Source organism: Balaenoptera borealis (assembly GCF_965194805.1).
Source record: "Balaenoptera borealis genome assembly, chromosome: 19".
Classification (NCBI taxonomy): Eukaryota; Metazoa; Chordata; class Mammalia; order Artiodactyla; family Balaenopteridae; genus Balaenoptera; species Balaenoptera borealis.
The window spans coordinates 63,107,818-63,134,493 of record NC_138878.1 but is presented as its reverse complement, the minus strand read 5'-3'; the positions used below and the strand labels follow the sequence as shown (position 1 = coordinate 63,134,493).

The window sequence follows — 26,676 nt, the reverse complement described above, 5'->3', positions numbered from 1 at the left end:
CTGAGGAACAGCAAAGTTATGTCCCCCTCAAGTTGCACAGTAGGTTAAGTGGCTGAGGTCGGATTAGAACCTGGGCCATCTGGCTCCAGAATCTAGGCAGGTAACCACTGAACTGCCCCCATCCACTGACTTCCCAGAATGTCAGGTCTGTGAGGGTGGACCTCTCCCGAGCAACATCAGATATTCATCAATGTCTGCCTAATCTGCCCTTTGATTTTCTATAAGGCATCCTGCCGCCCCACTGCAACCCCGGGAAACAAGCTCAGAGGGGGATGAATTTTGAGCAAAGTCTTCAGTCCCCTGATCGAAGCCTTCCTGACCAGAGGCTACCCCCCTCTTCTGTACCTCCTATGGGGCCTGTGGGGCTGAGAAATGACTCCTAAAGGGAGTGGGTGGCTTGTGCTCCCCCCTTCTGGAGATGACAGAGTGGCTCATTCCTCCCAGTGGAAGATCCAATGGTGACACTTTAGGTGGGTGGTGGCATGGCTGATGAAGGGGAAGGGACAGAGATGTAAGGAAGGACAGGGTCACACTCCGATTCCTGGGCTCTATGAGGATATCAGGGTGCCGACCCTGAGGCCAGTATGTGGAGAGACACTGGGTGTTTCCAAAAGAGCTCTTCCCCCAAAGAGTGCTGTCCACAGTGCTGAGCCCAAGATGGGCCTGGGTGTCCTCACTGCCCCAGGGGATTCAGGTACGAAGAATGGTGAGGAAGAAAATGTAGCGTGTGGCTTATGCTCCACCATTTCCCAAATGCTCACTTTCCTGGGCTCATGTGAACATCCCAAGAGCCATACAAGGTAGGGGTAATGTGCCCATGTTCAGATGAGGAAACTGAGCCTCAGAGGGAGGGAGGGACTGGCTCATGGCCTCACAGGCAGGGAGTGGAGGACGGATGAGGAGGGAGCCTAAGCTTCCAGGCTAGGTAGTTCCTCATGTTTGTGTCTAAACACATGCTCTGGAGTTGGGGGAAGGGGAAGGGAGTAGTCATGACCATAATGTCATGACTTTACATGACATTATGGTACCATCTGGTGAAACAAGTTTGAGACACACTAAAAAAAATTAAATGGGGGTCTTTCCTGCAGGACTTGTCAGAGCCTTTAGCTCCTTTGTGCCTCCCAGATCTCTTTGATCAGGACCGAGGCCAAGGCCTGGGACCATGACTGACAGGCCCTGGGTCCCAAAGGCCTTGAGTGGGGCACGATGGGGGTGGAGGCGTCAGCAGCGTGTGCACTCGTGTAGTCCAAACATGTGTGTGCAGTAGCGGATGACCGTGTGTACATATGCACGTGTTGTCCATCACTCTGATCTGGGGCTCAAATAATACCTGTAAAAGGCGGACGGGACCTTGCCCTTCCTGCCTTGCCCCGCAGAGAGATAAAGGCGAAAAGTGCCTCCACTGCCTGCTCAACTCAGATTCCACAAGGCTTTATTGGCGCCGGACCTAGCCTGGTGCCCACCGCTTCCAGGAAAGACAGGCAAGGAAGGGGTTCCCGCCCCGCAGGAGCCCCCCAGGGATCGGCCAGCCAGGGAGAACACACTTTCATCCGCGGGCAAGGAGAGAAGGGCGTCTTTGCGGGGTGCACAGCCCAGGCAAAGGGCGGGTGGTGGGATGGAGTGGAGAGGCGGGGGGCCGGGCCCGCTTAAAAGGGGAACTCGCAGACATAGTAGAGGCGCCGCTCGCAGTCGTGGTCCCACCAGGAGCCGTCGTCCGAGGCCTGCGCCACGCAGTTCTCGAGCGTGCCGCCGTTAGGCTGGTTGGGGCTGAGCGGGTGCGGCGCGGCGCTGGGCCGGGCGCCGGGCTCGGGGCTGGGGGCGCGGTGCCAGGCGAAGAAGGACACGCGCTGGCCGTTCTCGAAGAGGTAGAGGCCCTCGGCGCGCCGGTCGTGCACACCCAGCCACACGGGCCAGTTGTAGGGGGCAAGCGCCGCGCGCAGATAGCGAGTGAGCGCTTCCATCTGCTGACGATCCGCCGGCTGCGCCAGGCTTCCGCCCCGCGCCACGCACCGCGCCTGCGCCGCTGCCTGAGCCTCGAAGTCGCGCGAGAGCAGGAAGCACTTGTGGCCAAGGCGCACCCCCTTCAGGCAGCCTGCGGGCGGGGCGGAGCGGAGGCGGGATTAGTGTCTCAGGGGCGGAGCGGAGGCGGGCTCAGAACCCCCAGGGGCTGGGAGATGGCGTCAGGGCCGCCAGGGGCGGGGCCAGACTGTTGGGGCGGGACTGTAGGGGGCGTGGTGCGGCCCGAGTAGTTTCGGCTCAACAGCACCGTGGGGAGCATTCCTCCCCACAGCCCGTCTGCTCCCCGCATTCACCCTCCCCATCAGCCAACACACCCCAAATCTGCAAGAACCCCCTCGCCCCTGGCACCCAGGGTCCTCACGTCTGCTCAGACTTTTCCGAACCCCTTTTGCCACCAGTCCCCCACCTGACCCGGATCGTCCCTCTTTCCCCGCCCCGCACGGTGCGACTCACCTTCTAAGCGGCCATGCTTGCGTTCGGAGCGGCTCTGCGCCTCCTTCAAGGCTTGCAAGGTGTCGCGGTTGTCACCCGCCACCTCCCGCAGCTGCCGCAGCCCCCGGCTCAGCTCGGCCACGCGGGTGTCCAACGCGTGCAGACGGACGTGCACCTGGTGCAGGCCTGCGTCCAGGCCGGCCAGGCGACCCACTGCGTATGGACAGGGCGCACGCTGGACCGTGACCCTGGGGGCGGAGCCAGGGGACCAGAGGACCTGGGGCGACCGGGACCTAGGGCTTCTGGGGCGGAGTTGGGGTGGGGGGTGTGTACTCAGGACCCCTGGAAGGTAGGGGCCGGTGGCTCCGGGCTCTGGGGAGGCAAGGCCGGGGACCCGGAGCTCCTGGGGGTATAGCGGCTCCGAGCTGGGCAGTGGGCAACTGAAAGACCCCGGGGCAGTGAAAGGACGGTTCGTTTTTGTGAAAATGACCACGGAGGCCTGGGAGCAGGGCGGAGCTAATGATTACTCACGGATATAAGTGAAGGTGTCTTCAGAGGTGGGAGAGGGGCTGGGGCTGAAGTAGGGAGTTGTGGTTGGTTCCTCCTCGCCTTCCTCCCCCTTACCGTCCTTCTCAGTCGCCCAGGCCCCTTTGCCTTCAGGGTTTCCCTCGGGATTTTCGTCCGCACTCCTAGCAGGCAGTCCCAGGGCGTCCTGTAAATGCTGAGGCAGGGGAGGGATGGTCAGGGCCAGCCTGGCAGCTGCATTCTGACCCCCCAGACACTCCAGCCACCCCTTGCCAGCTGTAAGCTGGCTCTCTGCCCCAAGCCCCTACTCTGAACCCATCACCCTCATCCTCTGAGCCTAACCCATCCCTCCCGTTGCCCATTTCCCTGGCCCTCAAATACGCCCCTCCCAAGCCCACAGCCACCCAGCCGGGTCCCCCCACTAGCGTCCCAGCGCTCCCCTAACTCACCTTCAGCATCAGGGCCTCCCTCTCCCGCTCCTCCTCCTGGGAGCCACCCCACGCCCCCTCCCACTCCCTCTCGGCTCCCCAAGCTCCATGACGGAAGCCCAGGAGCTGGGGTACCACCAGAGCCCCGAGGAGCCAGACTGCCTGCATCAGGCTGGGCTCGGAGCACCAAAGGCTGCAGAAGGATGTCCCTGAGGAGAGGGATGTTTCTGGGGACCGGAGTGTGTGCAGATCACCAGCCCCCTGGTCCGTGCCTCTCCCAGCTTCTCTCTGGTCCCTCTCCTCCCAACTCCCAGCTCCTGTCTCGTCCGTGCTCCGTTGGTCTCTGCTCCTCTGTGTGTGTCTCTCCCCGCCTCTCTTGGCTCCCCCGAGGCCCTGCCTCTGTGGCCGGAAACCTCCAACGTTCCAAAGCTTGGATCCCGCCTGCCTTGGGTCTCCACACACACCCTCCTCTTCCCACTTTCCAGAGCTTGCTTCCGTCCTGTCCTGCTCTTTCCTTCTGCCACAGCCAAAGCTCCAGAAGGTCAGGAAGAAGATGGAGCCGGCTCCCCAAGGGATCCTGGGGCAGAGCCTCTGCCCAGGGACCTCCTCAGGGAGTTGTCGGGGCTGGGCCCTGCTCCCCTCTCTTCCCCCTGGCCACTGCTCAGGACAGGGGAGACCTCAAGGTCTTGCTAAGGTTGTTATTATCCTGTGGCCACCGTCGCCCACACACCCTGCGGGAGGAGGCATTCCCACCATTCGCAAGCTCTAGACCGCCTCCTGTCCCCAGATCTCCCATCCTGCCCTCCAAGCCCTTGCCCCAGATGCAAATGAGTGTCTGTGCCTGTCTGTGGGGACACATGCGAAGAGCACGCGTGTGGCTGTGTGTGTAGCCCTAGAAGGTGGGGCTTTTGGATCCATCTGCCTTGCTTTCCTGGAAACCTCCTGCAGGCTGGGTCCTGGGTGGGGCGACACTGGGGATTCCAGCTGTTCACAGACCGGCAGACAGACCCACAGGGTGAAGGGCTGGGGCAGAGGGGAGGGGAGAGGCTGGGTGGGTGGGGTCAGGAAAGCTTCTTCCGGGAGGTGGAGTAGCCAGATGGCCAGGCTGGGTGCACAGAGAGCTCTAAGCGTTCAGCAAGGTACCTCATCTCCCTCCTGGACCACTGCAGTCGCCTCCTCCTGCCTCTCCCCCTCCTTCCTCCCAAGCCCCTCCAATCCACACAGATTGCCGCAGCCAGAGCAATGCTTCCAAACCACCATAAATCACATCACATCACGCCCCGCTCCCCTGCTCCCCCCAGCTTCCCATCATATGTGGGAGGGAAGCCAAGCCCTGTCCTCTGCACAGGCCTGACCTGCCCAGCAGCGGGGCTGGGAACGATGGGTCCTTTACACGTCTGAAAGCTCATCACCCTCATTCCCCTGGTGCCCTAACTCCCCCCATCCCGCCCCCACCCTCCACAAGCTCCAGCCACACTGGCCTCTTCGCTACTTCCTGAACGCTAAGCTCCTTCCCACTTCAGAGTTTTTGCGCTAGCCTTTTCCTCCTTCTAGAAGGCTCTTCCCCCAGCTCCTTCTCATCATTGAGGTCTCGGCTCAGAGAGGCCTTCCCCAAGTTAGTTTATTCAAACACCTCATTTTATCTTTTTGGTTGAATCAAGACTGGCATTGCCTTGTTTGTTTGTTTACTTGTTCAGTGTCTGTCTCCCGCCAATGAAGGCAGGCATCTGTGTTCATTGCTGTATCCCCAGAGGTAGAACAGGGCCAACTCCGCACGCAGTAGGTACTCAATCATTTGAGAGAGGAAGGAAGTAGTCTTTCCTGCGGGGTAAGAGCTCAGCCAAAAGACTGAACACCGGATGGTTGTGTTTAGGTGGCAACTCGAGCTCCCCGTGGCACTGGGGTAGGCAGCCAGGGTAGAGGTGGTGAAGGCAGTGGAAGAGAGGCTGCAGGGGCAAGGGAAGCAGGAGGGCAGGCCATGCCCACTCTGTGTCAGGCCCGCGCGTCATGTAGGGCTTTCCCACCCTCAGCCCGGCTGGTTGTGCAAGAAAACCTGGAGCTCACGGGCCAGGATCGCAGGGCCCACTCTTCAAGGGAGAAAACCGAGGCTCAGAGAGGGGCCAGCTCAGCCTGCTGGAGGTGACCAGCGTGGTGGCAGCTAGCCAAAGCTTCTGGCTCTAAGCAAAAGCAGGGCATCTGCCCTCAGCTGCCGGGAGCCCTAGGAGGGGCCTTGGAAATCAACTCATCCAGGCTTCCATTTTCCAAGAAAGCAGAGGGCAGTGTGACCTTGGGCAGGCTGCCCACCACCTCAGAGCTTGGGCCTGTCTCAGGCGCCCATGAAGGGCCTGGGGACCCCTCACTGAGAGAGAATACACAGGCCGGAAAGGCCTTGTAGGCCGTGGAAGGGTACACAGGCCCTCTCACAGGTGGTGCCAACACGGGGCAGCTGTTCTCTCCCCAGGCCCAGCTGCTCACCACCTGGGCTGGTGGATGTGCGTCCAGGACCGGGCCTCCTGGGGCTGGGCCAGCACCTGCTCCAGCTCATACCGTGGTACCCACAAGCCTGCAGCTGGAGGTGCACCCACAGGCTGCTTAGAACTGCCCTCTGCAGGTGCCTGTGCTCTGGCTGGTGGCCCTGTTGGAGCGGGGAGAAGGGTAGGAGTCCGGGCTGTGGCGGTGCTCTCACCGCTGCCCTACGGGATCTGCCCCGTCTCTGTGGGTGTGTCCCACGCACCAAGGAGCCGAGCTGCTGAGATGGTTGGGGGCATCCGTGTGAGGAAGGACAGGCAGCTATGGAGGGCCCAGTGCTGGACCACAGCGGTCTGAAGACTTTGAGCCAGGCTACCTGTCTCTGATCCACCACCTCTTTCTGACTGGGTGACCTTGGGCAAGTTCCTTAACCTCTCTGGGCCTCGGTTTCCCCCTCTGGTAAATGGGGATGGCGCAAGTCCGCAGCCCAGAGGACTGGTGTGAGACGCTGAAGAGTAAATCCAGAGCAGAGGCTGGCGCACGGGGAGTGCTCAGGAAATGTCAGCAATAATCCTCACGGAGGGGAGCGAAGGCGCAGGGTCGTGCCTCTAAATGGGCGTGTGCGCACCTGTGGGACGGAGGGCGAGGTGGGTGAGGGTGACGGAGATGTAAGCACACATCTCCCTCCAGTTCTGTGTCTCTGTTTCAGGGTTGCGTGTGAGCTGGAGCTCTGAGCAAGCACAGCCGGCTGCGTGCCCGTGTGTGTGGGGTGGGTAAATGCGTGTGCTCTGCCGTGTGCATGCTCCGGCACGCGGGTGTGATATGTACACGATGTAGCTGGGTGTGTTCATGGTAACGTACACTCAGAGCCCTGCATGCCCTGGAGAGAATGTGTATGTGGAGGTGTCTGCAGGGGCAGGGCCAGCTAGTGACTCTCTGCACCTGTGCCTCGGAGGAAGGGGTGTGTGTGTGTGTGTGTGTGTGTGTGTGTTTGGGGGGACAGGACAGGAATCTGTAGCTCTCACCATCCAATTTGGGCGGGGTAGAGTCTAGCAACAAATATTTAATTGTGCCCTACTGTGTGTAGAGGGGGTGGGGGCGATCTGGGAAGGGGCGGTCCTGGGGGTGCGAGGAGAGGTACCCTTGGGGGGCGGGTCCCCATCGTCGGGGTACAGGGGCAAGCAGGGGTGGAGTCAGGGTTCGGGGATCCGGCGGCTGAGAGGAGTGGTGGGGGAGGGGGCGGAGCCGGCGGTGGGGGGGGATGGGCGAGGTTTGGGGGCGCGGGGAGGGGCGATGTCTCCTCCGCCGGCTCCCGGAGGGAGGGGAGAGGGCGGAGGGAGGGGAGAGAGGGAGGGAGAGAGAGAGAGACAGGGTGAGGGAGAGACAGCGAGAGCGAGAGAGCGAGAAGGGAGGCAGAGGAGGCGCGGAGCTGGCGGCGGCGGCGGCGGCGGCGGTGGCGGCGGCGGCGGCCCGAGGAAGAGGAGGAGGAGGAAGAGCAGGCGGAGACGCGGCGCCCGGAGCCGGCCGGACCGAGCCGGGGGCGGGCTAGCTAAGAGGGGCGCGGCGGCCGCGGCGGAAGGGGGGGCGTTCTGCGGATGGCCAGGCCCGGCCCGCGGGGGGGGTGAGGTCCTCGGCCCCCCCGCCCGCCCCCCCGGCCCCCGCCCGCCGCCTCCCCGGGCCCGCTCGCCCTCCGGGGCGGTGGGGCATGGCCTGAGGGTCCCCCGTCTCCGGGGGGGTGGGGGGTGGGGGGAGGGGGGAGGGGCCGCGGGCGCCGCCGACCGGGACTCAGCAGCCCCGCCAGGCAGGTAAGGGGGCCGAAAACCGGGGGTCTGGGGGAACAGCGGGCGCGGGGCCGCGGGAGGGGGCGGGGGCGCCCCGGACGTCCTTGGCTGAGCGCCGGGCTCCCGGCCCGGGTGTGCGGTGGGGGGGGGGGCGGGGGGGTGAGGAGGGGAGCGTGGCCCCGGGCGACGTCAAATTAGGTTACGCCCCGGTCCCCCGTGCCCCGTCCCAGATCGCAGACTTGGTGGGAGGATGCAGCCCCCGTCCGCCGCCGGCAGAGCCCCCTGCCCGAACCCGCTTCCCCGCGCTCCTGGGCCAAGGGCTCGGTCGCTGTACCCGCCTCTTGGCCCTGCCCGGCCACTCCCCCGCCTCGCCCATCCCGGCCCATCTCGGCCCCTCGACCCTTCCTGCGGCCCCACCCCTCGAGGCCCCTTCCCCGGGTCATCCCGGTGCCCGTCTCCTCCAGGGGGGTCTGGGCCTTGGCCTCCTCCGCCCCCTTCGACCCCCTGTAGCTCCTGCTTCTCCTTCGAGACTCCTGCAGTCCCCTCCCACCCCTTCACAAGCTCCCCCCCATCCCCCCCGTCCCCTCTTCCTTCTCCGCCGGCCGGCGCGCCCCCTCGGCTCCTGCCCCCGAGTCCCGCTCCCGGGTGCCCCCGCCCCCTCTCCCCGGACCGGGGCTCTCCCCCACCAGCTTCTCGGCCCCAGCCCCGGCTCCCTCTCCCCGCCTCTCCCCGCCTCTCTCCGCCTCCATTCATTCTCCCGGGCCGGCTCTCGGCCAAGCCAGCCGCCCCCCGCCCCCCCGCAGCCTCCCAGGGCACCCCCCCCTCCCCTTCTCCCCCCCCCCCACCCCGCCGATTCCTCAGCCCCGTCTCAGTACCAGCTGCGTGCCAGCTATTCTTAGCCGCGGAGCGTTTGATTCATGCCGCCCCGGCGGAGTGTGCCCGCTCCCTCCCGCTGGGCCTGAGGGGGAGGGGCCGGGGAGTCGGGGGCAGCCGCACGCGCGGGGGGACCCGGCTAGCTTTGCTTTCAGGCCACTGGCCACCCCATTAGTGTCCGGTTGAGGCTGAGGGTCAGCCAGGGTCAGCGGAGGGGGAGTGGCTGCCAGCCCCAGGTCCGGAGGTGGGATGTGGAGTCGAAGGGTAGGAGGAGGCCGGGGTCTCCGCAAGGGTAAAGCAGGGGCAGCTCTGCGGGGTACCTAGAGGGGGAGGGGCCTTCAATGCCGTGGCCACGCTTGAGGAAGGGGTTGGACTGCCCACGGTTAGATGCTGGCTCGCCCACAGCTCTTAGAACTCTCCTCCCCGCCACACATTTTGTCTTCCCTCCCCCAACCCCCCAGCCCATCCCCACTCCCCCAAAGTCAGCAGTACCCTCCACTGCTTCCCATCTCCATGGCAACGTGCAGGAGCCGGGCCTGGTGTGGGGGGGAGGGACAAGACCAGACATTCTGGTTTCCGGTGCTAGGATGGGAGGGGGGGAGAAAATGAGAGAAAAGGACCCCATCTGGGACTCACCCTTATAAGACTCCCTCAGGGGCAAAGAATAGTGGGGATCTGGAGAGGATCTCTCACCCCAGTCCCCCAGAGTCTCACCCCCCTTCTTAGCCTCCCTCCCAGCCCCCCAGTCTCCCTCACAGTGGGGCCACCAGTAGTACCAGGCAATGCCACTCCACCCACCCGGCAGCGCCAGGCCTCAAACACACTCACAGGTCATCTGCAGCCACCCGGTACCGACAGGGTGACTGTCACCTGGACGGCGCTCCCAGGGCCAGCCTCCCCACCCCCACACACACCCTCTCAAGATGCCCCCAGAAACTTGCATAGGCAACCTCTTGTGGTTCCCCCCGCACACCCTTTGCATGGTACTCTGCCCCGTGACACCCCCGTCCCAGTGCCCCTGCCCCCCGGGACACCGGTCCCCCAGCAGCCCTCTGCACACATTGTCAGCCGCGCTTCAGTGAAGTCACCAGCTCCACCCTAGGCTCAAGGCACCTCCCTCTCCCCCTTACTACATCTCAGCCTCACCCCAGTTACCCAGGAGGAAGATGGGAGGACCTCAGGTGAGGGCCCTGGCTGGGGCCAGGAGGGCAGGATGCCGGTGGGTCGCCCACCTGTCTGTCCTCAGCTAATTTTAGCTGCCTTATCCGTGGCCTGGCAAAGTGGGCCAGTAGCTCCCGCGGTGATTCTGCGGTTTCTGGGACACCACCACGCTGGGTCAGCGGCAAAGTGGGGCGCAGGAGGGGCGGGGGGCTGCGAGCAAGGCCAAGGGCAGGGAAGGAGACGTGCAGGCAGCATGGCAGGGTTGGGGGTGTGTGTGTGTGTGTGCGCGTGCGAGAGAGAGCTTGGAGGCCGTAGGAGTGTCTGGGGGGTGTGTCCAGCCTCCTTCCTGCCTCCCTCGGGCAGGGTGGGGCGGCTGCCCTTGATCATTTGTCCACTGAGTGCGCCTGTGGCCTCCAGGGGGTCCGGGCTCCTAGTCTGACAGCCGCCCTTGGCCCCCCGCAGCCGCCTGTGATGCTGCCGTCCCCCGTCGCCCCGTGGCCCCATGATGACCCACAGCCCCGCGACAAGCGAGGACGAGGAACGCCACAGTGCCAGCGAGTGTCCCGAGGGGGGCTCAGAATCCGACAGCTCCCCAGACGGGCCAGGGAGAGGCCCCCGGGGGACCCGGGGCCGGGGCAGCGGGGGACCTGGTAGCCTGGCCTCGGTTCGAGGCCTCCAGGGCCGCTCCATGTCTGTCCCAGACGACGCCCACTTCAGCATGATGGTGTTTAGGATTGGCATCCCTGACCTGCACCAAACAGTGAGCCGGCTGGCCGGAGTGGGGGTGGGGGGGACCCGAGCCCGCACGGGGAGGCCTCCGGTACTGGGTGTCCTCACACGTGGCCCCCAATTTCCAGACCCCCACGTATTGCCCCCAACACCCACTCTGTCCCTGGAATCACCCACAGCCCCTTCCCGCACCACCTCAGGCCCCTTCCTGTCGCCTCCCCCACCAGAAATGCCTGCGCTTCAACCCAGATGCCACCATCTGGACAGCCAAGCAGCAGGTGCTCTGCGCCCTGAGTGAGAGCCTGCAGGATGTCCTCAACTACGGCCTGTTCCAGCCGGCCACCTCGGGCCGCGACGCCAACTTCCTGGAGGAGGAGCGGCTGCTGCGGGAGTACCCCCAGTCCTTCGAGAAGGGGGTGCCCTACCTGGAGGTGAGGCCCACGGCCTTCCTGGCCCCTTCACAGATGACAGAAGACGTGTCCTGAGACACATCTGCCCCCTCCCCATTTTTTCTCCCAGCCAAGACCTTGACAAGGGAAAACCCAGTGGGCTCTTCTGGATTCGGGGGGGCACCTAAGAATCAGAGTCAGAGAGGCCTGGGTTCAAATTACCGTGCGTTCTGCCTCTGACCGGTGGAGTGACCTTGGGCAAGTCATTTTCCAGCCCCAAGCTTCCCGTTATCTATCAAAGTGGGAAAGGATGCCCAATTACAGTAGGTATTCTAGAACATTCCCCATGGGGTCCAGACTCCTTAGGGGTTGCCGTCCACATGCCCCTAGTGGCCCAGCACCGCTCTGCCCACCCAGCCAAGGCTCTGGGGCTGCTTCCACCCTGACCCAGAGTTGACTCCTGGCTCAGAAGGGGGTCCAGACCCCTGATTTTGAGTCTCTGTCTCTCCCCTTACCCCACCCCTGGCCTCAGTTCCGATACAAGACCCGAGTTTACAAACAGACCAACCTGGATGAGAAGCAGCTGGCCAAGTTGCACACGAAGGTGAGAGAACCCTGCGGACACTTGCCCTCCCACCTGGAGCTCCCTGCCCAACCATTTTCTCTCCTATCTCTTCCCAACAGCCCTCCAACCCTTCTCTGCCTCTGCCAGGGTGCCCCACTTAATTTGGGATGCTGTGTCACATTTGGGACAACCCCAAATGCCCCTGCTAACCCTATCATAGCCTTTTAAATCTCCTCTCTTTCCTCCTTGTGCCTCTGCTCAGGCTCACACCATATCCACCTGGGTCCCACTTTCTTCATCTTTGGATTCTCCCCTCTCATCTCCTAGGTCCCCTATATCCACTCAGGACCCCGCCTTCCTTGGCCTGTGACTCTGACATCTAGCATCCCTCTGCCTAGGGGCTGTTTCATAGACACCCTGCAGTTCCCACAATCCCAGAGCCTAAATCTCTACCAGATCCAAGGATGCTCTCCTCCCCAGCCACGTTTATCCTCCTGCTATCTTGCCCTCCAGTTCTCAGACTATATGTCCCCTGCGTCTCCTCTGGTCCCCTAAAAGCTGGGAAGAAGCCAGGGGGCTGCTTTGGTCAGAAGTGAAGTGAAGGATCCTTGACACTTGGGAAGAAAGCTCCCAGGCGGCATCTTCTCATCCCCATCCCCACCCCACCATGCATTTGTCTCTGTCCTCCCCCAAATATTCCATCCGTCCAGACCTGTACCATCCACTGCAGGTGCTTCCAGACACATACGGCTCCCCAGGTACCTGCGGTGTGGCAGGTCCGAACTGAGCCTCGCTGTGAGTGTGAAATACACACTGGATTTCCAAGACTCAGTACCCCCAAAAGTAAAATATCTCATTAATAAATTTCATGTGGATTACCTGTTGAAACGGTAATTTTGTAGATAGAGTAGATTAAAAAGAGATAGGTCATTAAAGTGAATTTCAATGTAATTTAAAGTTCCCCTTCCTTTTTTTTTTTTAAAAAAGGCGGCTACTAGGGACTTTTCAATGACATGTGTGGCTTCCTGTGTATTTCCACTGGACAGCACTGCCCCAGAACCCAGCTTTGCTCCCTTCCTCCCTGACCGGCCTGTGTTCTCTCTCTTGTCTATGCCTCAGACGGGGTTGAAGAAGTTCCTGGAGTATGTGCAGCTCGGGACATCCGATAAGGTGGCACGGCTGCTGGACAAGGGGCTGGACCCCAATTATCATGACTCGGATTCAGGAGGTAGGGAGAGGGCCGGGCGCTTTGGGAGGGTTGGAGAGTCAAGAACAAGGCCTAGGGGCTGCATGTGACTGGCCTTTCCCGTTCCCCCCCCCCCCACCAGAGACCCCCCTGACGCTGGCTGCCCAGACAGAAGGCTCTGTAGAGGTGATTCGAACCCTGTGCCTGGGCGGGGCCCACATCGACTTCCGGGCCCGGGATGGCATGACAGCACTACACAAGGCCGCGTGTGCCCGTCACTGCCTCGCTCTCACGGTGAGGTGCCAGATCCTCCCGGGACCCTCCCTAGAGCTCAGAGGCACCCCCAGATTACCATGTTTCTCGCCCAGACTGCATTGGGCCAGTTGACCCAGACCCTTCCTCCACCTCTCCTCCATTGCTACTCCTCTGACTGAATCTGATACCCTCCTGGGACCTCCAGGAGCGCCCACCCGCCCCAGCTCAAGGCTCATGATCAGCTGTAGTTGATGGTCACGTGGACCCTTGCCCTACACGCAAGTAGATCATGTTAATTTCCTGACACCCAGAACTTCTCCATTCCCTCTGACCCAGATCTACACCAACACCTACCTCTGTCTCCCTGACGTGTAGACTTTCCTGGTGGCCTTTAAAATACAGAATGAGCTCCCTGCTCTGCCCCCAAATACAGACCCTCCTCCATACACACCCTGCAGACACAGCCCCTTCATCTGCCTCCTCCAGACACTGGCCCTCCGCCCCTCCATCTACCCTTCCCAACCTAGCAGCTCACCCCCCAAACACACCCCCTTCTCTCACAGCCCCCTCCTCCAGTGCAGCGTCTAGAATGTGCCTTCCCAAATTGACGAACCTCGTAGACCCTCAAAATACATACACGGAGTCAGCTCTCCCGGTCTAATTTTTAAAAAGTCTTCTTTTCCCCCCACCCAAGGGCACTTGATCCCTCTTCATACACAGGTCAGGCTAGACCGCCCCCAAAGCTGTTGATAAACACCAGGATTCATAGATGCTCCAGCTTAACGGAGCCTCTTTTGCTTTCTCCAACCCTTTCCTGAAGATCCCTAAACACCAGCCACAAAGATCTGCCTTACAGCCCTGGAATCAACAGACCCTCTTTATGTACACCCCTCCCCCAGACCCCGCACCTGCTCGCACCCCACCCCTACCCCCCAGGCCTGCGCTGTCCAATCCAGCAGCCACCAACCACATGGGGCTGTGTAGATTTCAATGGAGTCAAATGCACTAAAATGAAAACTTCCGTTTCTCAGGCTTACTAGCCACATTCAAGCGCTCAGTAGCCCACACGTGGCTGCCATATTGGATCGTGCGGTTGTAGACTTTTTCCATCACCACAAATGGTGCGAATGTGCTGTTGGACAGTGCCGCTGCAGACTCTCCTCACACAGGGCTGCCGCCAACTAACACTCTTTCCTCACGTGCTCGATGCTGCCAGCCTTCCAGGCCCAGAGCCGTTACTTGAGTGGGACCACTCCCTGCCCCCGAGCCCCCAGCCCCTGTGAGGCTGGCCCAAGTGGCTTTAACCCAAGCTTGCCCCCTCCCAGACTTCATTCTGTGCCTCATCCTCGGGATCCTGGTCCTAATAACCCCTCCCACCCAGCCAGGGGCCACCCTGCATCCAGACTCCGTTCTCTCATTTGTCCCCCAAATTTGTCTCACCAAACGTCGCCCATGGGGGAAGGTTGGGCAGGATTTCAGAGTGGGAGGGTCCTCTGGAGGCATCTTCCCAATCCCTTCATTGTTCACAGGGATGAGAGAGGCTCTGAGAGGGGAAGGACCAGTATCAAGGTCGCTCAAGGGCATCATGGCAGAACCAGCTCTGGCATTGGCCAGTGTGGGTCACCCAGGACTCCCCTCCCCACTGGCCCTTCAGCATGAGCCGGTGCTTGTCTGACTGTCTTCGTTTCTCCCTTCCTAGGCGCTCCTGGATCTTGGGGGTTCCCCCAACTACAAGGACCGCCGGGGGCTGACTCCTCTGTTCCATACGGCTATGGTGGGGGGCGACCCCCGCTGCTGTGAGCTGCTTCTATACAGCAGGGCCCAGCTGGGCATAGCTGATGAGAACGGCTGGCAGGAGATCCACCAGGTGCTCCTGACTCGGCCAGGAGGGGCTGGGGGTGGCATGGGTGGTTGCTGGACCCGGAGGGGGCCAGGGATCAGGGACCCCGGTCCAAGGAGCTAGGGCTCCAGATGCTGGCGTCCTCACAGAGGGGAGGGGTGGGAGTAGCATGGTCCCCAAAGAGGAAAAGATGAGGGAGGGTGTCAGCACCGGGACCCTGAAGGGGATGGCGTGGGACCTGGAAACCTCGATCCCTGAGATGAGGGGGGATGGCCTCTCGACCCTCCCAAGGAGCCAGCCCAGAGCCCTGGGCCTTGCAATGACTTGTGAAGCTGGCAGCGTGAGTTCCTAAGCAGGAATGGGGGTTGAAAGGAGAAGGGGAGGTGGACGCAGAGCTTCCTGGCCTCGAGGTGAAGGAGACAGACAGATGCCATGGTCAGGTGGGTCTGTTCCAGCCTCCTCAGCTCCCAATCCTCTCCAGGCCTGCCAGAGGGGCCATTCTCAGCACCTGGAACACCTGCTCTTCTATGGGGCTGAGCCTGGAGCCCAGAACGCCTCGGGGAACACGGCCCTGCACATCTGCGCCCTCTACAATAAGGTCTGCCCTGCAGCGCCCGCCCCGGGCCCTCCTCCTGACTTCAGCCTCCCAGCCTCTCTGTGCCCTCTGTTCTTTCACTATTTCATTCATTCATTCATTCAGCAGATATTTCCTGAACACCTTCCCTGTGTCAGGCTCAGACCTGGGTGCTGAGGACACAGTAGTGATTAAGACAGGCGGCCCCTCCATCAAGGGACACACCCTGCCGTTATGATCCCGAGTGTTCAGAGGGCGGCCACCGGGAATCCAGGTCCCTGTGGGAGCCCACATCTGGGCTTGGCCTTGGGGCTGGGGTGAAGGTGGCTCTCTGGAGGACGTGCCATCAGTGCTAAGATGAGGAGTTGGCCAAGTAGAAGAGGGCAGAAAGGGTGTTCCAGGCAGAGGGCATAGCCTGTGCCAGAAAACCAGAGGGGAGAGAGTCGGGATTGCTCCTGGAAATGCAAGAAACTCCAAGGGTCCTATTTCTTTTATTTTTAATTTCTATTTTATATCGGAGTAGAGCAGACGTTCAATGTTGTGTTAGTTTCAGGTGTACAGCAAAGTGATTCAGTTATCCGTAGACATGCATCCCTTCTTTTTCAAATTCTTTTCCCGTCTAGGTTATTACGGAATATTGAGTACAGTTCCTGTGTTATACAGTAGGTCCTTGTTGATGACCTATTTTACATGTAGTAGCGTGTATATGTTAATCCCTGAGGGTCCTATTTCTAATGGGTCTCCATTCAGCTGCCAGTGGAGCGCCGCCCACTGCAGGGGACAGGGGAAAGGCCAAACCGCAACCCCTGAAGGGGACAAGAGCGTGTCGCAAGTTGTAGCAATTCAGGGCTGGGTGGACCGTCCGCAGTTCAGGAGTTCTGAGTGGAGGTGAGCAGTAAAGAACTGGCAGAAGGGGGTGTGGTCTCACGTACCCACTCCAGCTGTGATGTAGTGGCCAGTTGGGTTGGCAAGAGCCGAGGCTCTTAGCCGGCTGACCCCGGCCACTTTGCCACCTGTGCACCAGGCGATCCTGGGCAGGTCAGCCCCCGCCTCCGGTGCCTCAGTCTCCCCACCTGCTTCCCAAGGCTCCCTGCCCTTAGACAGTTGCTGCAAGGACTTCGGAGGCCAGGGCCTGGCATGCTGTGGCTGATCCATCAGCCTCTTCCCCCTCCTCCAGGAAGTCTTCCAGAACAGCCCCAGTCCCTTCTGCCTCATCAGAACTTGCAGTGCCAGGATGTGGCAGGTAGCCACGTGCTGCCTGGTGGCAGCAAGCAGTCTGCTCTGCGCCCGCAGAGGGAGAACTCAGTGTTTGTCAGATTGCCGTCACTTCCCCACCCCCACCCCCTCCCAGTGCATCTGTCTCTCCTGCTCCCTGACACGGGCCTCGTGTCCGGATTTTCTGACTCAGTAGCCTGTGCACAGGCCAGGATGCCCCAAACAAGTCCCGTCCCCTCTCTGAGGTTCCATCCCACTCTCCGAAATGGGAATAACGTCAGCTGATTGAAGGGGATGAAAGATCATGTGTATTAAGTGCTCATCCCTAGAAGGCAGCTATACAAATAATAATTATTATTATCATTACCATTACCATTATCAATCAGGATCAGGTCAGGAGACAGAAACCATACCAGTAATCTGAATAGGGAAAATGTAGCACGTATATAGTTATACAGAGGGAACAATTACTCTAAGTGGGTCAGATGAGCCAGCCATTTCCCCACCTTGTGCTTCTCCTTTCTCATCTGTGAAATGGGTCAGTAACACCTACCTTGCAAAGGATCAAGGGTGTGAATGTTTTGCTTGCTCTTGGCATGGTGCTTAGCAAATAGATGCTTGACAAATGCAGGTTCTTTTCCGACTTTCTCTCCCCTTGTCTTCCCTCCCAGACTTTAAGCTTCCCAAGGCCCAGAGCTGGGTCTGAAAGATTTCCTCACTCTCTGCCCCTCTGGCCTCCTGGCATGCCCGTCTAGCCTCTGGTGGTGAAGATCAGGCCCATGTCCAGGCTGTGAGCTCCTCAGGGGTAGGGCCTAAGTCTGATCAATCGCTCTGTCCCAAGGCCCCAGCATATACTAGGCTTAGATGCATCTTTGTTGAATGAATGAATGAGTGAATGAATGAATGATGGATCAGCTGCCTTGAATTTCCCCCAAGACCACGCACAGCACCCAACTCAGAACATTCAACAGGTATTTGCTTCGAGGTAGATTGAATGACTCCATGAATGAATGAATGAATGAATGACTTGAACGAATTGAATTTTGAATGACTCAATGCCATATCCTCCATCCTTATCCTTTCCGTGCACATTTCTTGAGCACCTACTGTGTGCCCGGTTGTGAGATGAATCAGATACGGCACGGCGCCTGTCCTCGGGAGGGTGGGGGGAGTTCACAGTCTGGTGAAGAGGCAGATGTGTAAACAGATAATTGCGATACAATGAGAAGTGCTAGCACACCAGTAAATACGAGGTTCTCTAAGAGTGTAGTGAATTGCTGGTTAAGCTGAAAGAGATGCTCTGGGCCTGTGCTAGGCAAGGTGGCAGTGGGGGCTGGCAGATATGCAAAAACACACATGGCACTAATTTACAGTCTAGTTGGGGAGACAGCATGTGCACACATGGACACACACACTCGCACTCACAAACACATCCAGAAAACGAACCAGGCTAACCTTACTGTCCAATCGGAGGACCACTGGACTTGGGCAATCGGAGTTGTGCTTTCACAGGAAATAGATGATAGATTAGAAGGCTTGGTTTGAGTCCTAGCTGCCCCACTGACTGGCTGTGTGACCTTGGCCATGGATTTGCCCTCTCTGAGCCTGTCCTGTAGGATGGACCCGTACAAGCATCCTTGATGGGTTTGTCACGTGAAGAGGGTGAGACCAAGCAGGTGTTTTGTGAATTCTGGTTAAATTAGCATCTTGGGGATCTGGAGTGGAGCTGAGCTGGGGGCCAGGTTGCGTTTGGCCAGGCCAAGATGAAGGGGGAGGACACTCCCTCATCCAGCAAGTGTTTATCGAACAGCTCTTACGGGCCAAGCACTATGCCAGGTGGTGGGTGCCACAGACAAAACCATGCCTCTCTGAAACGGACAACGTAGTGGGGGAGAGATGCTAGAGACGAATAAAATAGAAATGTAATTTCAGGGAGGCAGTGTTATGTGGAAAATGAGTTAATTCTGGCTTAGAAGAATGCCCGGCACATAGCAGGTATCATGTAAATAAAAATAAAGCCGGGAACTGGACAAGGGGTTATTTTCAACAGGATAGTCAGAGGGACCTTTTCTGAAGAAGTGGCATCTGAGCAAAAACATGAATCAAGTGAGAAAGTGAGCTGTACGGAGATCTAGGGGCAGACAATTCCAAGCGGAGGAAGCAGCAGGTGCAAAGGCCCTGAGGCAGGAGCGTGCTTGTCAGAGGAAGAAGGAGGCCAGTGTGGCTGGAGCATAGGGAGCAAGGAAAAGTGGTAGAAGATGAAGTTGGTGAGGCTGGGGGGTGGGGGGGGCAGGGCAGGCAGATCAGCAGGGGCCTCCTAGGCCAGGGCGAGGACATTGGGTCTGACCCAAAGAGTGACATGTTGTGATTGACATTGGTAAGGAATTGATCTGGATGATATCCCTTCCCCCACTGCCTGACCCTGGTCCCACTGCCCCCTTCCTTCTGGGTCCAGCAGAGTGTGTGATTAGAGCAAAGGCTTGGGAGTCAGAAAAAGCTGGGTTCGAATCTGAGTGCTGATCATCACCAGCCACGTGACCTTGAGCTCCTTTTGAAGCCTTAGTTTCCTCATCTGTAAAATGGGGACAATAATTTCCATCTCTTGGAATTGTTGGGCCCTTCGGTGGCTACCTCCTCGAAAGTGCTGAGCACCAGACATGCAACATAGTAAGCCCTCCAAGAGGTTTGAATTGGTGGCTTTCAAACTGGATGCTTCTGCCTCCGAAGGGACATTTGGCAATGTCTGCAGACATTCTTGGTTGTCACGACTGGGGAGGGGAGTGCTACTGGCATCTAGTGGTAGAGTCCAGGGATGCTGCTGAAAGCCCTACAATGCACAGGATGACACACACCTCCACCACCACCACCACCACCGCCCCCGCTACAAAGACTTGTCTGGGCCCTAAATACCAGTAGTGCTGAAGATGAAAACCCCTGATTGGGAGGTTGGGGTTAGCAGATGCAAACGGCTATATATAAAATGGATAAACAACAAGGTCTTACTGTATAGCACAGAGAACTATAGTCAGTCTCCTATGATAAACTATAATGGAAAAGAATAATTTTTCAAAAGGATATGTGTGTGTCTCTGTGTGTGTGTGTGTGTGTGTGTGTGTGTGTAACTGAACTGAATCACTTTGCTGTACAGCAGTAATTAACACAACATAGTAAATCAACTATACTTCAATAAAATAATAATAATAATAAAGAAAACCCCTGGTTTAGGTTAGTGCTGTCCGATAGGCTATAACCTGAGTCACACGTGTCATTTTAAATGTCCCAGGAGCCACTTTTAAAAAAAGGAAAAAACAAACAGGTGACATTAATTTTAGTAGCATATTTTATTTAACCCAATGTATCCAAAATCTTATCCTTTCAATGTGTAATCAGTATAAAAATTATTAGAGGGACTTCCCTGGTGGTCCAGTGGTTGAGACTTTGCCTTCCAGTGAAGGGGGTGTGGGTTCGATCCCTGGTCTGGGAGCTAAGATCCCACATGCCTTGTGGCCAAGGAACCAAAGCATAAAACAGAAGCAATATTGTAACAAATTCAATTAGGACTTTTAAAAAAATGAAAAAAATATATTAGAGATGTTTAAATTACGTTTTTCATGCCAAGTCCTTGAAATCCGGTGTGTAGTTTGTATGCACGGCACCTCTCAGTTTGGACTGGCCACATTTAAAGGGCAAGTGGCTGCTGTCCGGGGCAGGACGGGTTTCCATCAGATGGTTCTGGAAGTTCTTAGCACCGTGTCTGTGTCCACTCATGGTGACCTTAACTGTTTGTTTGTTTTTTTTCCTTTCACCCTGTGCCACTGACCATCAGGAGACGTGTGCTAGGATCCTCCTCTATCGAGGGGCCAACAAGGACGTGAAGAATAACAGCGGACAGACCCCCTTCCAGGTCTGGGGCTGTCGGGGCTGGTTGGGAGGGGGCATGAAGAACACAGAGGGGGTAAGGAAGGTGGGAGACTTTGGGGTGCTGGGAGGGAGGCACTTGGTCTGGGAGAGGAGGAAGGACAAAGTTACCGGGGTGAAGGTTTGGGGGGGCAGCTGGCCAGAGACCTCACAGTGTTTCCTGCTTCCTCTCTCTCTCTCTGTCTCTTTCTCTCTCCTCCCTGGGTTCCCTGTACCCCCTCCCACCAGGTGGCAGTGATTGCTGGGAATTTTGAACTTGGGGAGCTGATTCGAAACCATCGAGAACAGGACGTGGGTGAGTGAGCTAAGGGGAGAAGCTGGGGGCCTGGGGGGTGCGTGGTGGGATTGGGGAGTCAGAAAACCTGATCTGGGGGCCAGGATGGGATCAAATACACCTTAGAGGAGCACGAACCACTGAGCAGCGGCGGGGGTGGGGTTCCAGGCACCCCACTCTTTCTTATCTCTGTCTTTCTCCCCTCACGCTTCTCCCCCACCATCTCTCGCCCCTATGCCCTCCCCACCTGCCTCTGCCTCCCTCTACCCTCCTGCCACCATGCCCCCCTCAGTGCCCTTCCAGGAGTCCCCCAAGTACGCAGCCCGGCGACGGGGACCCCCCGGCGTGGGGCTGACGGTGCCCCCCGCGCTGCTGCGGGCCAACAGTGATACCAGCATGGCCCTGCCTGATTGGATGGTGTTCGCGGCCCCGGGGACCTCGTCTGCCGGGGCCCCCGGCCCTACCTCAGGGCCCCAGGGCCAGTCGCAGCCCTCGGCCCCCAGCACCAAGCTCAGCAGTGGGACCCTCCGAAGTGCCAGCAGCCCCCGGGGTGCCCGGGCCCGCTCCCCATCCCGAGGGAGGCACCCCGAGGAGGCGAAGAGGCAGCCCCGTGGACGGCCCAGGTAGGGGAAGGCTCAGCCCTGATCCCACAGACCCCATCCCAGCCAGATCCCCTCCTCAGAGCCGCAGCTCCGCGCCCCACCCCGGGCCAGCCCAGCTGCCTTCCTCCCGTCCCACATGTGGCTGGTCCCCCATCCATCCACCTCAGTGGTCCCAACCTCAGACTACCAAGTCCCTCTCCTCACCCTTGAGGAAGTGAGGGTATCGTGAGCCACAGTCTTGCACCCGGGTCCAAGTGCACCAGCGTTTAGCTGAGCACCTACTCCATGGGCCTGGGGGGGGAGGGGCCCAAAAGAAATGTTGGACAGACAGACAGACTGGGCAAGGTGAGAGGAAGCCAAACAGAGTGGGGGTGGGCGAGGGAGTCGGGGAGGGGTTTCCAGGCTTAGAGGTGAGACCAGAGGTGGGGGGGATGGGCAGGGAGCATTCTGGGGTAAAGAGGCCAGGCTGGCTAGAGGAGGACGGGAAGGGGGTGCTGTGGCCGGCCTGTCCTGAGGACGTGGGCGGGAGGAAGATCACGGCGGGGCGGGGATGGCAGCCAGAGGGGTTGGACTCAACCCAGGAGGAAGCTGGGAGTCGCTGAAGGCCCGTGAGCCAGGGATGACACAGTCAGAGCTCAGCTTCAGGAAGCTGAATCAGGCAGGGCATGCAGGACCGTGGGAGGGGACAGAGCCGGAAGCCAGGAGGCAAGAAAGAGGGCTGGAACGGGGCCAGCAGCCGTCCAGCAGGGGGACCCCCCCCAAGTGCCCTCTTTCCCTGAGGACGTCAGAGCTGGAAAACGCACTCAAACCCCCTCCCCGACCCTGATGTTCCATCTCCCCCCGACCCAAGGAACCCTGTTCTCCCAGAGGTGCCCGCTCCCTCCACTGTCCCCTGCCTCTCACACCCTCTGTGTATGCAGCTCCAGCGGGACACCCCGGGACGGGCCAGCTGGGGGCACAGGGGGCTCCGGGGGCCCCGGGGGCTCCCTGGGCAGCCGCGGGAGACGCCGGAAGCTCTACTCAGCGGTCCCCGGACGCTCCTTCATGGCTGTGAAGTCCTACCAGGCCCAAGCCGAGGGGGAGATCTCCCTGAGCAAGGGCGAGAAGATCAAAGGTAAAGGGGCAGGGCCTGGCTGGGCTGTGGACGAGGGTCGGGCAGGTGAACTAACCCTTCAGGAAGGGACCGGTCAATGACAAACAGTTCTCCAGCACCTAGCATGTCCAGTGAACGCCGGAGACCTCAGAGAGACCTAAATGCCCCTTCCACCTCGGAGGGGCATAAAGCGTAGCTGGGATGAGGCCATCAGGAGGTGGTGTCCAGGCAAAAGAGGGGCGATGAGCATTTGTGAGAAGCTGACGCCAGCAGGCACGGCCCGAGCGCTTCCCCTGCGGGGTCCCATCTCACTCACGATCGCCCTTCCAGGCAGCTGTCAGGAGCCCATCGCACAGTTGAAGGAGCAGAGCCTCACATGGGTGAAATGACTTGCCTGAGGTCCCCAATCTGAGCCCAGGGTCTTTCCCGCTCTCGTGTTTGGAGAGTGAGGCCACGCCGCCTTGACTTCACCTCCTGCCTCTGCCAGGAGTTCTCATCTGAGACACGGGGTGGTGCCTGCTTCCCCGGGCTCTGATAAGACGGCCAGTGTGCGAAGCCCGGTCCATGCTGAGGGCTCCCTAAATAGAGGCTGCTGTCATGGGGGTTTGCCTGTCTTCGGTTTTCCTGTCTTCATCTGGAAAACCATGCCAGTATCACCCATGTGCAGACTTCGCACCTCGCAGGGCTGTGGATGCGTGTTCTTGGACAGAATGGTGCTTTGGAGACAGGAAGTGCCCTGCAGTAGTTAATTCGAGATGGGGGAGCAATTCTTTGCCCGACTCTACGCTTGCAGAGGAGCCGAGTAGCGTAGTGGTTGAGAGCCAGGCTGATTGGGTTCAAATCCCAGCTCCACCACTTCTTAGCGGGGCGACCTCAGGTGAGTGACTTCTCTGGGCCTCAGTTTGCTTGTCTGTACAATGGGACCCTTGCGAGGATTAGAGTCAGTTCTTGTAAAGCCCTTAGAACAATGATTCTCACATCATAAGCGCCAGCTGTCATTACCATAAGCGACCCCCACTACGGGCACTTAGAAGAGAGAGATCCTGGGCACCGAGGAAGCTGGGGGAGGGGGGTGTCCTCCCAAAGGAGACAGAGTTTAAGTGGGCCTTGAAGCATGTGCAGGGATCAGAGTATCAGGCAGGTTGTGTAACTGCATCTCTTTTGTAGCCTTGTCTCCCTATCACCTGAGTTCCTGAAGACAAGGTCACATGTCACCAGGGGCTGGGTCACCAGGGCCCAGTTTAATGACCCAGCACACAGGAAGCCTCAGTGCACACCTGCTGAGTGAAGGGATGAATGGATGAATGACCAAATGCCCAAGTTAACTGTGGGGGGCAGGGGCAGTGCCTCTGGAGGCACCGTGCCTGGGGAGCGAGTGTATGGGTGTGTATGTTTGTGTGTGTATGTGTGTGGGTCTGGAGGTGGGGTCAGGTCTGTGCTTTGAAGGATGCAAAAGAAGAAAGGGAAGCTGAGGCCAAGTGTGAGGGACCTTCGCACAGGCAGAGGGCCATGGGTTGTATCTTCCATGTGTCTTTCTGAATGTCAAGCCCAGCAATTCTATGCACTGCCCTGTTTTCCTATCCTTTCCTTTCATTAAAAGATGCTTAATTGCCTCGAAGCACACCCACATCCACAATGTCACTGACCTTTGCCACAGCCCGATGAGGCAGCGGGCTCTCTCTGCTCTCAGGACCCAAGCCTAGTGCCTTAGCCTGGCCTGCAAGCCCCTCCTCTGCCCGCCCACCAACCTCATCTCATGCTACTCTTTCCTTCACCCACAGGGCTCCAGGGACCTCATCCTCCTCTCCATTCCTCAAATGCTCCAAGTCCTTTTTTTTTTTTTTTTAATTTATTTATTTTATTTATTATTTATTTTTGGCTGTGTTGGGTCTTTGTTGCTGCACACAGGCTTTCTCTAGTTGCGGCGAGCGGGGGACACTTTGCTGAGGTGCGCGGGCTTCTCACCGCGGTGGCCTCTCTTGTTGCGGAGCACGGGCTCTAGGCGCGCAGGCTTCAGTAGTTGTGGCACACAGGCTCAGTAGTTGTGGCACACAGGCTCAGTAGTTGTGGCGCACGGGCTTAGCTGCTCCGAGGCATGTGGATCTTCCCAGACCAGGGCTCGAAACCATGTCCCCTGCATTGGCAGGCGGACTCTCAACCACTGCGCCACCAGGGAAGTCCCCCAAGTCCTTTTCCACAACAAACCCTTTGCACATGATGTTCCTTCTGCCTGGAAAACCTTTCCTTCCTCTCTTTGCCTCCTCCACTCCTAGCATCCTTCAGGTCTCAGCCTATATGTCACATCCTCTGAGACACCTTTGTGGTCCCCCTTTGCCATCGGATTTATATACTCCCATCTGGCCTTTCTCCAAATACCCTTTCCTTTGTCCCTCAAGCGTTGACCTCAGTTTCCAATCATGGGGTCACTTGGAGAGTTATACCTCTAATGGCTGCCAGTCTGGAAGCTCTGTGAGGGCAGGAACCACATTTAGTTTGTCCAACAGCTCTACCCAGTTCCTAGCCTGATGTCTGACTCATGACTGGCACTAAATACATATTTGTTCAGTGAACAAATGATTGATTCCAAGACCACCCAGCCAGACATGGCAGAGCCAGCCAAGAACCCAGACGCCTTGACACACATCTCCTGCTCTCTTCCATGACCTTGAGCATCTCCTCCATTTGGTTTCCCCAGACCCTCTCAGAGAAGGTGGTTTGTGCAGGGAAAAGCATCAGATGGCCCCAACCCCAATCCTAGCGTGGCTTGAGCCATCCCTGGGCAAGAGATTGTTCTGCTCTAGCTTCAACTTCATCTTTGAAATGGGAAATCAGTTGTTACCTACCAGGTAGGTAGGAGTGGAGTGAGCAAAGGATGTGAAGGGCCGAGTGGGAACAGAGCTGTGAAAGGTGCTGGAGAGATGGATGACTTTGGGCTTGCCCTCATCGTCATCAGGAACAGCAGCAGCAAAGTGCTGGAACAGAGAGGTAGCAAAAATAAATGACTAAAAGCATCTGCTCTGGAAACAGCGCCGTGTTCAAATCCAGGCTCTGTCGACTGCAAGCTGCAAAACCTTGAGCAGTTGACCTCAGCTCTCTGAGCCTCAGTTTCTCCACCAGTAAAATGGGGTGAATGAAAGTGCCCCCCCCCCACTTAGGGTCCTGGCCCCAAGTGAGAGCTGGATAAACATTAGCTGCCCCTGCTGCCCATCTTTGCTGTCGGTCAATGTGTGCTTGATGGTTAAGGGGTGAGGGTGGCAGGAAGTGGCCTCCAGTAACGAGCGGTGGAGAGAAGGAAAGAGGTGATTCTACTGTCCCTTCTAGAGCCAGGGGAAGCAAAGAGAAATGGAAGGAGGGGTCTGGGAACAGATGACAAAAGATTAAGTGGCAAGGAGACTGCAGGAGGCGGCAGGGGCAGTGATGGGGGTGTAGAACTTGACCTAGGAGCCTAGGAGGGTTTAGGGAAATTTTGGAATAACTGAGTTGTGACTGGTTACCGGGGGAGATGAGAACCAGTTGTGGGCGTGTCCCTAACCTCCAAGGACCACGTCATGGGACACAGCCCTTTTCCCCAGTGCCGTTTTGATGTCGCCACTGGGTCCAGGAAGCTAGTATGCAGAAGCGACATGATTTGTATCTCCCCCTTCCCCCTTGCCCCTTCCTTGGACATTTATTAAGGATGCCCTTGGGCCAGGTTCTGTGCTAGGTGCTGAGAATTCTGGAAAGGCCGTGCATCAAGTGTTGGGAGCGGATGGGGGTGTGGGCAGCACAGAAATGCAGAAATGTTTCTATGTCCCTGCTCCCCATCTAGTGCTTAGCGTCGGGGAAGGAGGCTTCTGGGAAGGCCAGGTCAAAGGTCGCATCGGCTGGTTCCCCTCTGACTGCCTGGAAGAGGTGGCCAACCGCTCCCAGGAGGCAAAGCAAGGTAACGAGGAGCCCCCAATTGTCCCCGATTTACTCTAGGTTCTCATGTCCCTTCCCTCCCCCTCCTGATGGGGGTGGGGTGCTGGGAGGTAGATGGGAAGGCTTGGGCCAGGACCCCAGGGGGTGGGCCCATGGTTTCCAGAGTGAAGGTCCAAGGTCATCCTTTGTCTCCCTGCAGAAAGCCGAAGTGACAAGGCAAAGAGACTCTTCCGGCATTATACCGTGGGCTCCTACGACAGCTTTGATGCCCCAAGGTAAATGTCCTTACACCCTCGGGCGCCCCCCCCCCCCCGCCCCAACTCCCTTACACTCCACCTTTTAAATATTTCCACCGCCTCTAAGCCTCCTTTCTCATCTGCTCCCTCTAAACTTTGATCCAGGGGTGGGGGAAGGCAGAGTTAGCTTCAGACTACATAGCCCAATCCCA

The 26,676-nt window shown here is 58.7% G+C and overlaps 3 protein-coding genes across 4 annotated transcripts in view; 1 reads left to right on the top strand and 2 right to left on the bottom strand.

The window, feature by feature from the left end:
- The window catches only part of GPR32 (G protein-coupled receptor 32), a 151,951-nt gene that overhangs the window by 17,398 nt on the left and 107,877 nt on the right, over positions 1-26,676 (bottom strand).
- The window catches only part of SHANK1 (SH3 and multiple ankyrin repeat domains 1), a 156,884-nt gene that overhangs the window by 100,940 nt on the left and 29,268 nt on the right, over positions 1-26,676 (top strand). The window contains exons 1-14 of one of the 2 annotated variants that reach the window (XM_082367702.1): positions 7,619-7,678; positions 10,151-10,448; positions 10,645-10,848; positions 11,339-11,410; positions 12,491-12,599; positions 12,700-12,851; positions 14,512-14,679; positions 15,134-15,250; positions 20,268-20,345; positions 20,588-20,654; positions 20,926-21,256; positions 22,156-22,349; positions 26,137-26,250; positions 26,428-26,503. In XM_082367702.1, coding sequence (XP_082223828.1) covers positions 10,191-10,448; positions 10,645-10,848; positions 11,339-11,410; positions 12,491-12,599; positions 12,700-12,851; positions 14,512-14,679; positions 15,134-15,250; positions 20,268-20,345; positions 20,588-20,654; positions 20,926-21,256; positions 22,156-22,349; positions 26,137-26,250; positions 26,428-26,503 — 1,940 coding nt within the window. In that variant the 5' untranslated portion in view covers positions 7,619-7,678; positions 10,151-10,190. Of the gene's footprint in view, positions 1-7,618; positions 7,679-10,150; positions 10,449-10,644; positions 10,849-11,338; positions 11,411-12,490; positions 12,600-12,699; positions 12,852-14,511; positions 14,680-15,133; positions 15,251-20,267; positions 20,346-20,587; positions 20,655-20,925; positions 21,257-22,155; positions 22,350-26,136; positions 26,251-26,427; positions 26,504-26,676 lie in introns of those variants that run through there. The other variant, XM_082367701.1, reaches the window with a different exon arrangement.
- Positions 1,416-4,047, bottom strand: CLEC11A (C-type lectin domain containing 11A). The gene is made up of 4 exons (XM_082367736.1): positions 3,426-4,047; positions 2,983-3,172; positions 2,473-2,664; positions 1,416-2,092 (listed from the first exon to the last, which is right to left on the bottom strand). Exons 1-4 carry the CDS (start codon positions 3,570-3,572, stop codon positions 1,647-1,649), a joined length of 975 nt encoding a protein of 324 aa, XP_082223862.1. The 5' UTR covers positions 3,573-4,047; the 3' UTR covers positions 1,416-1,646.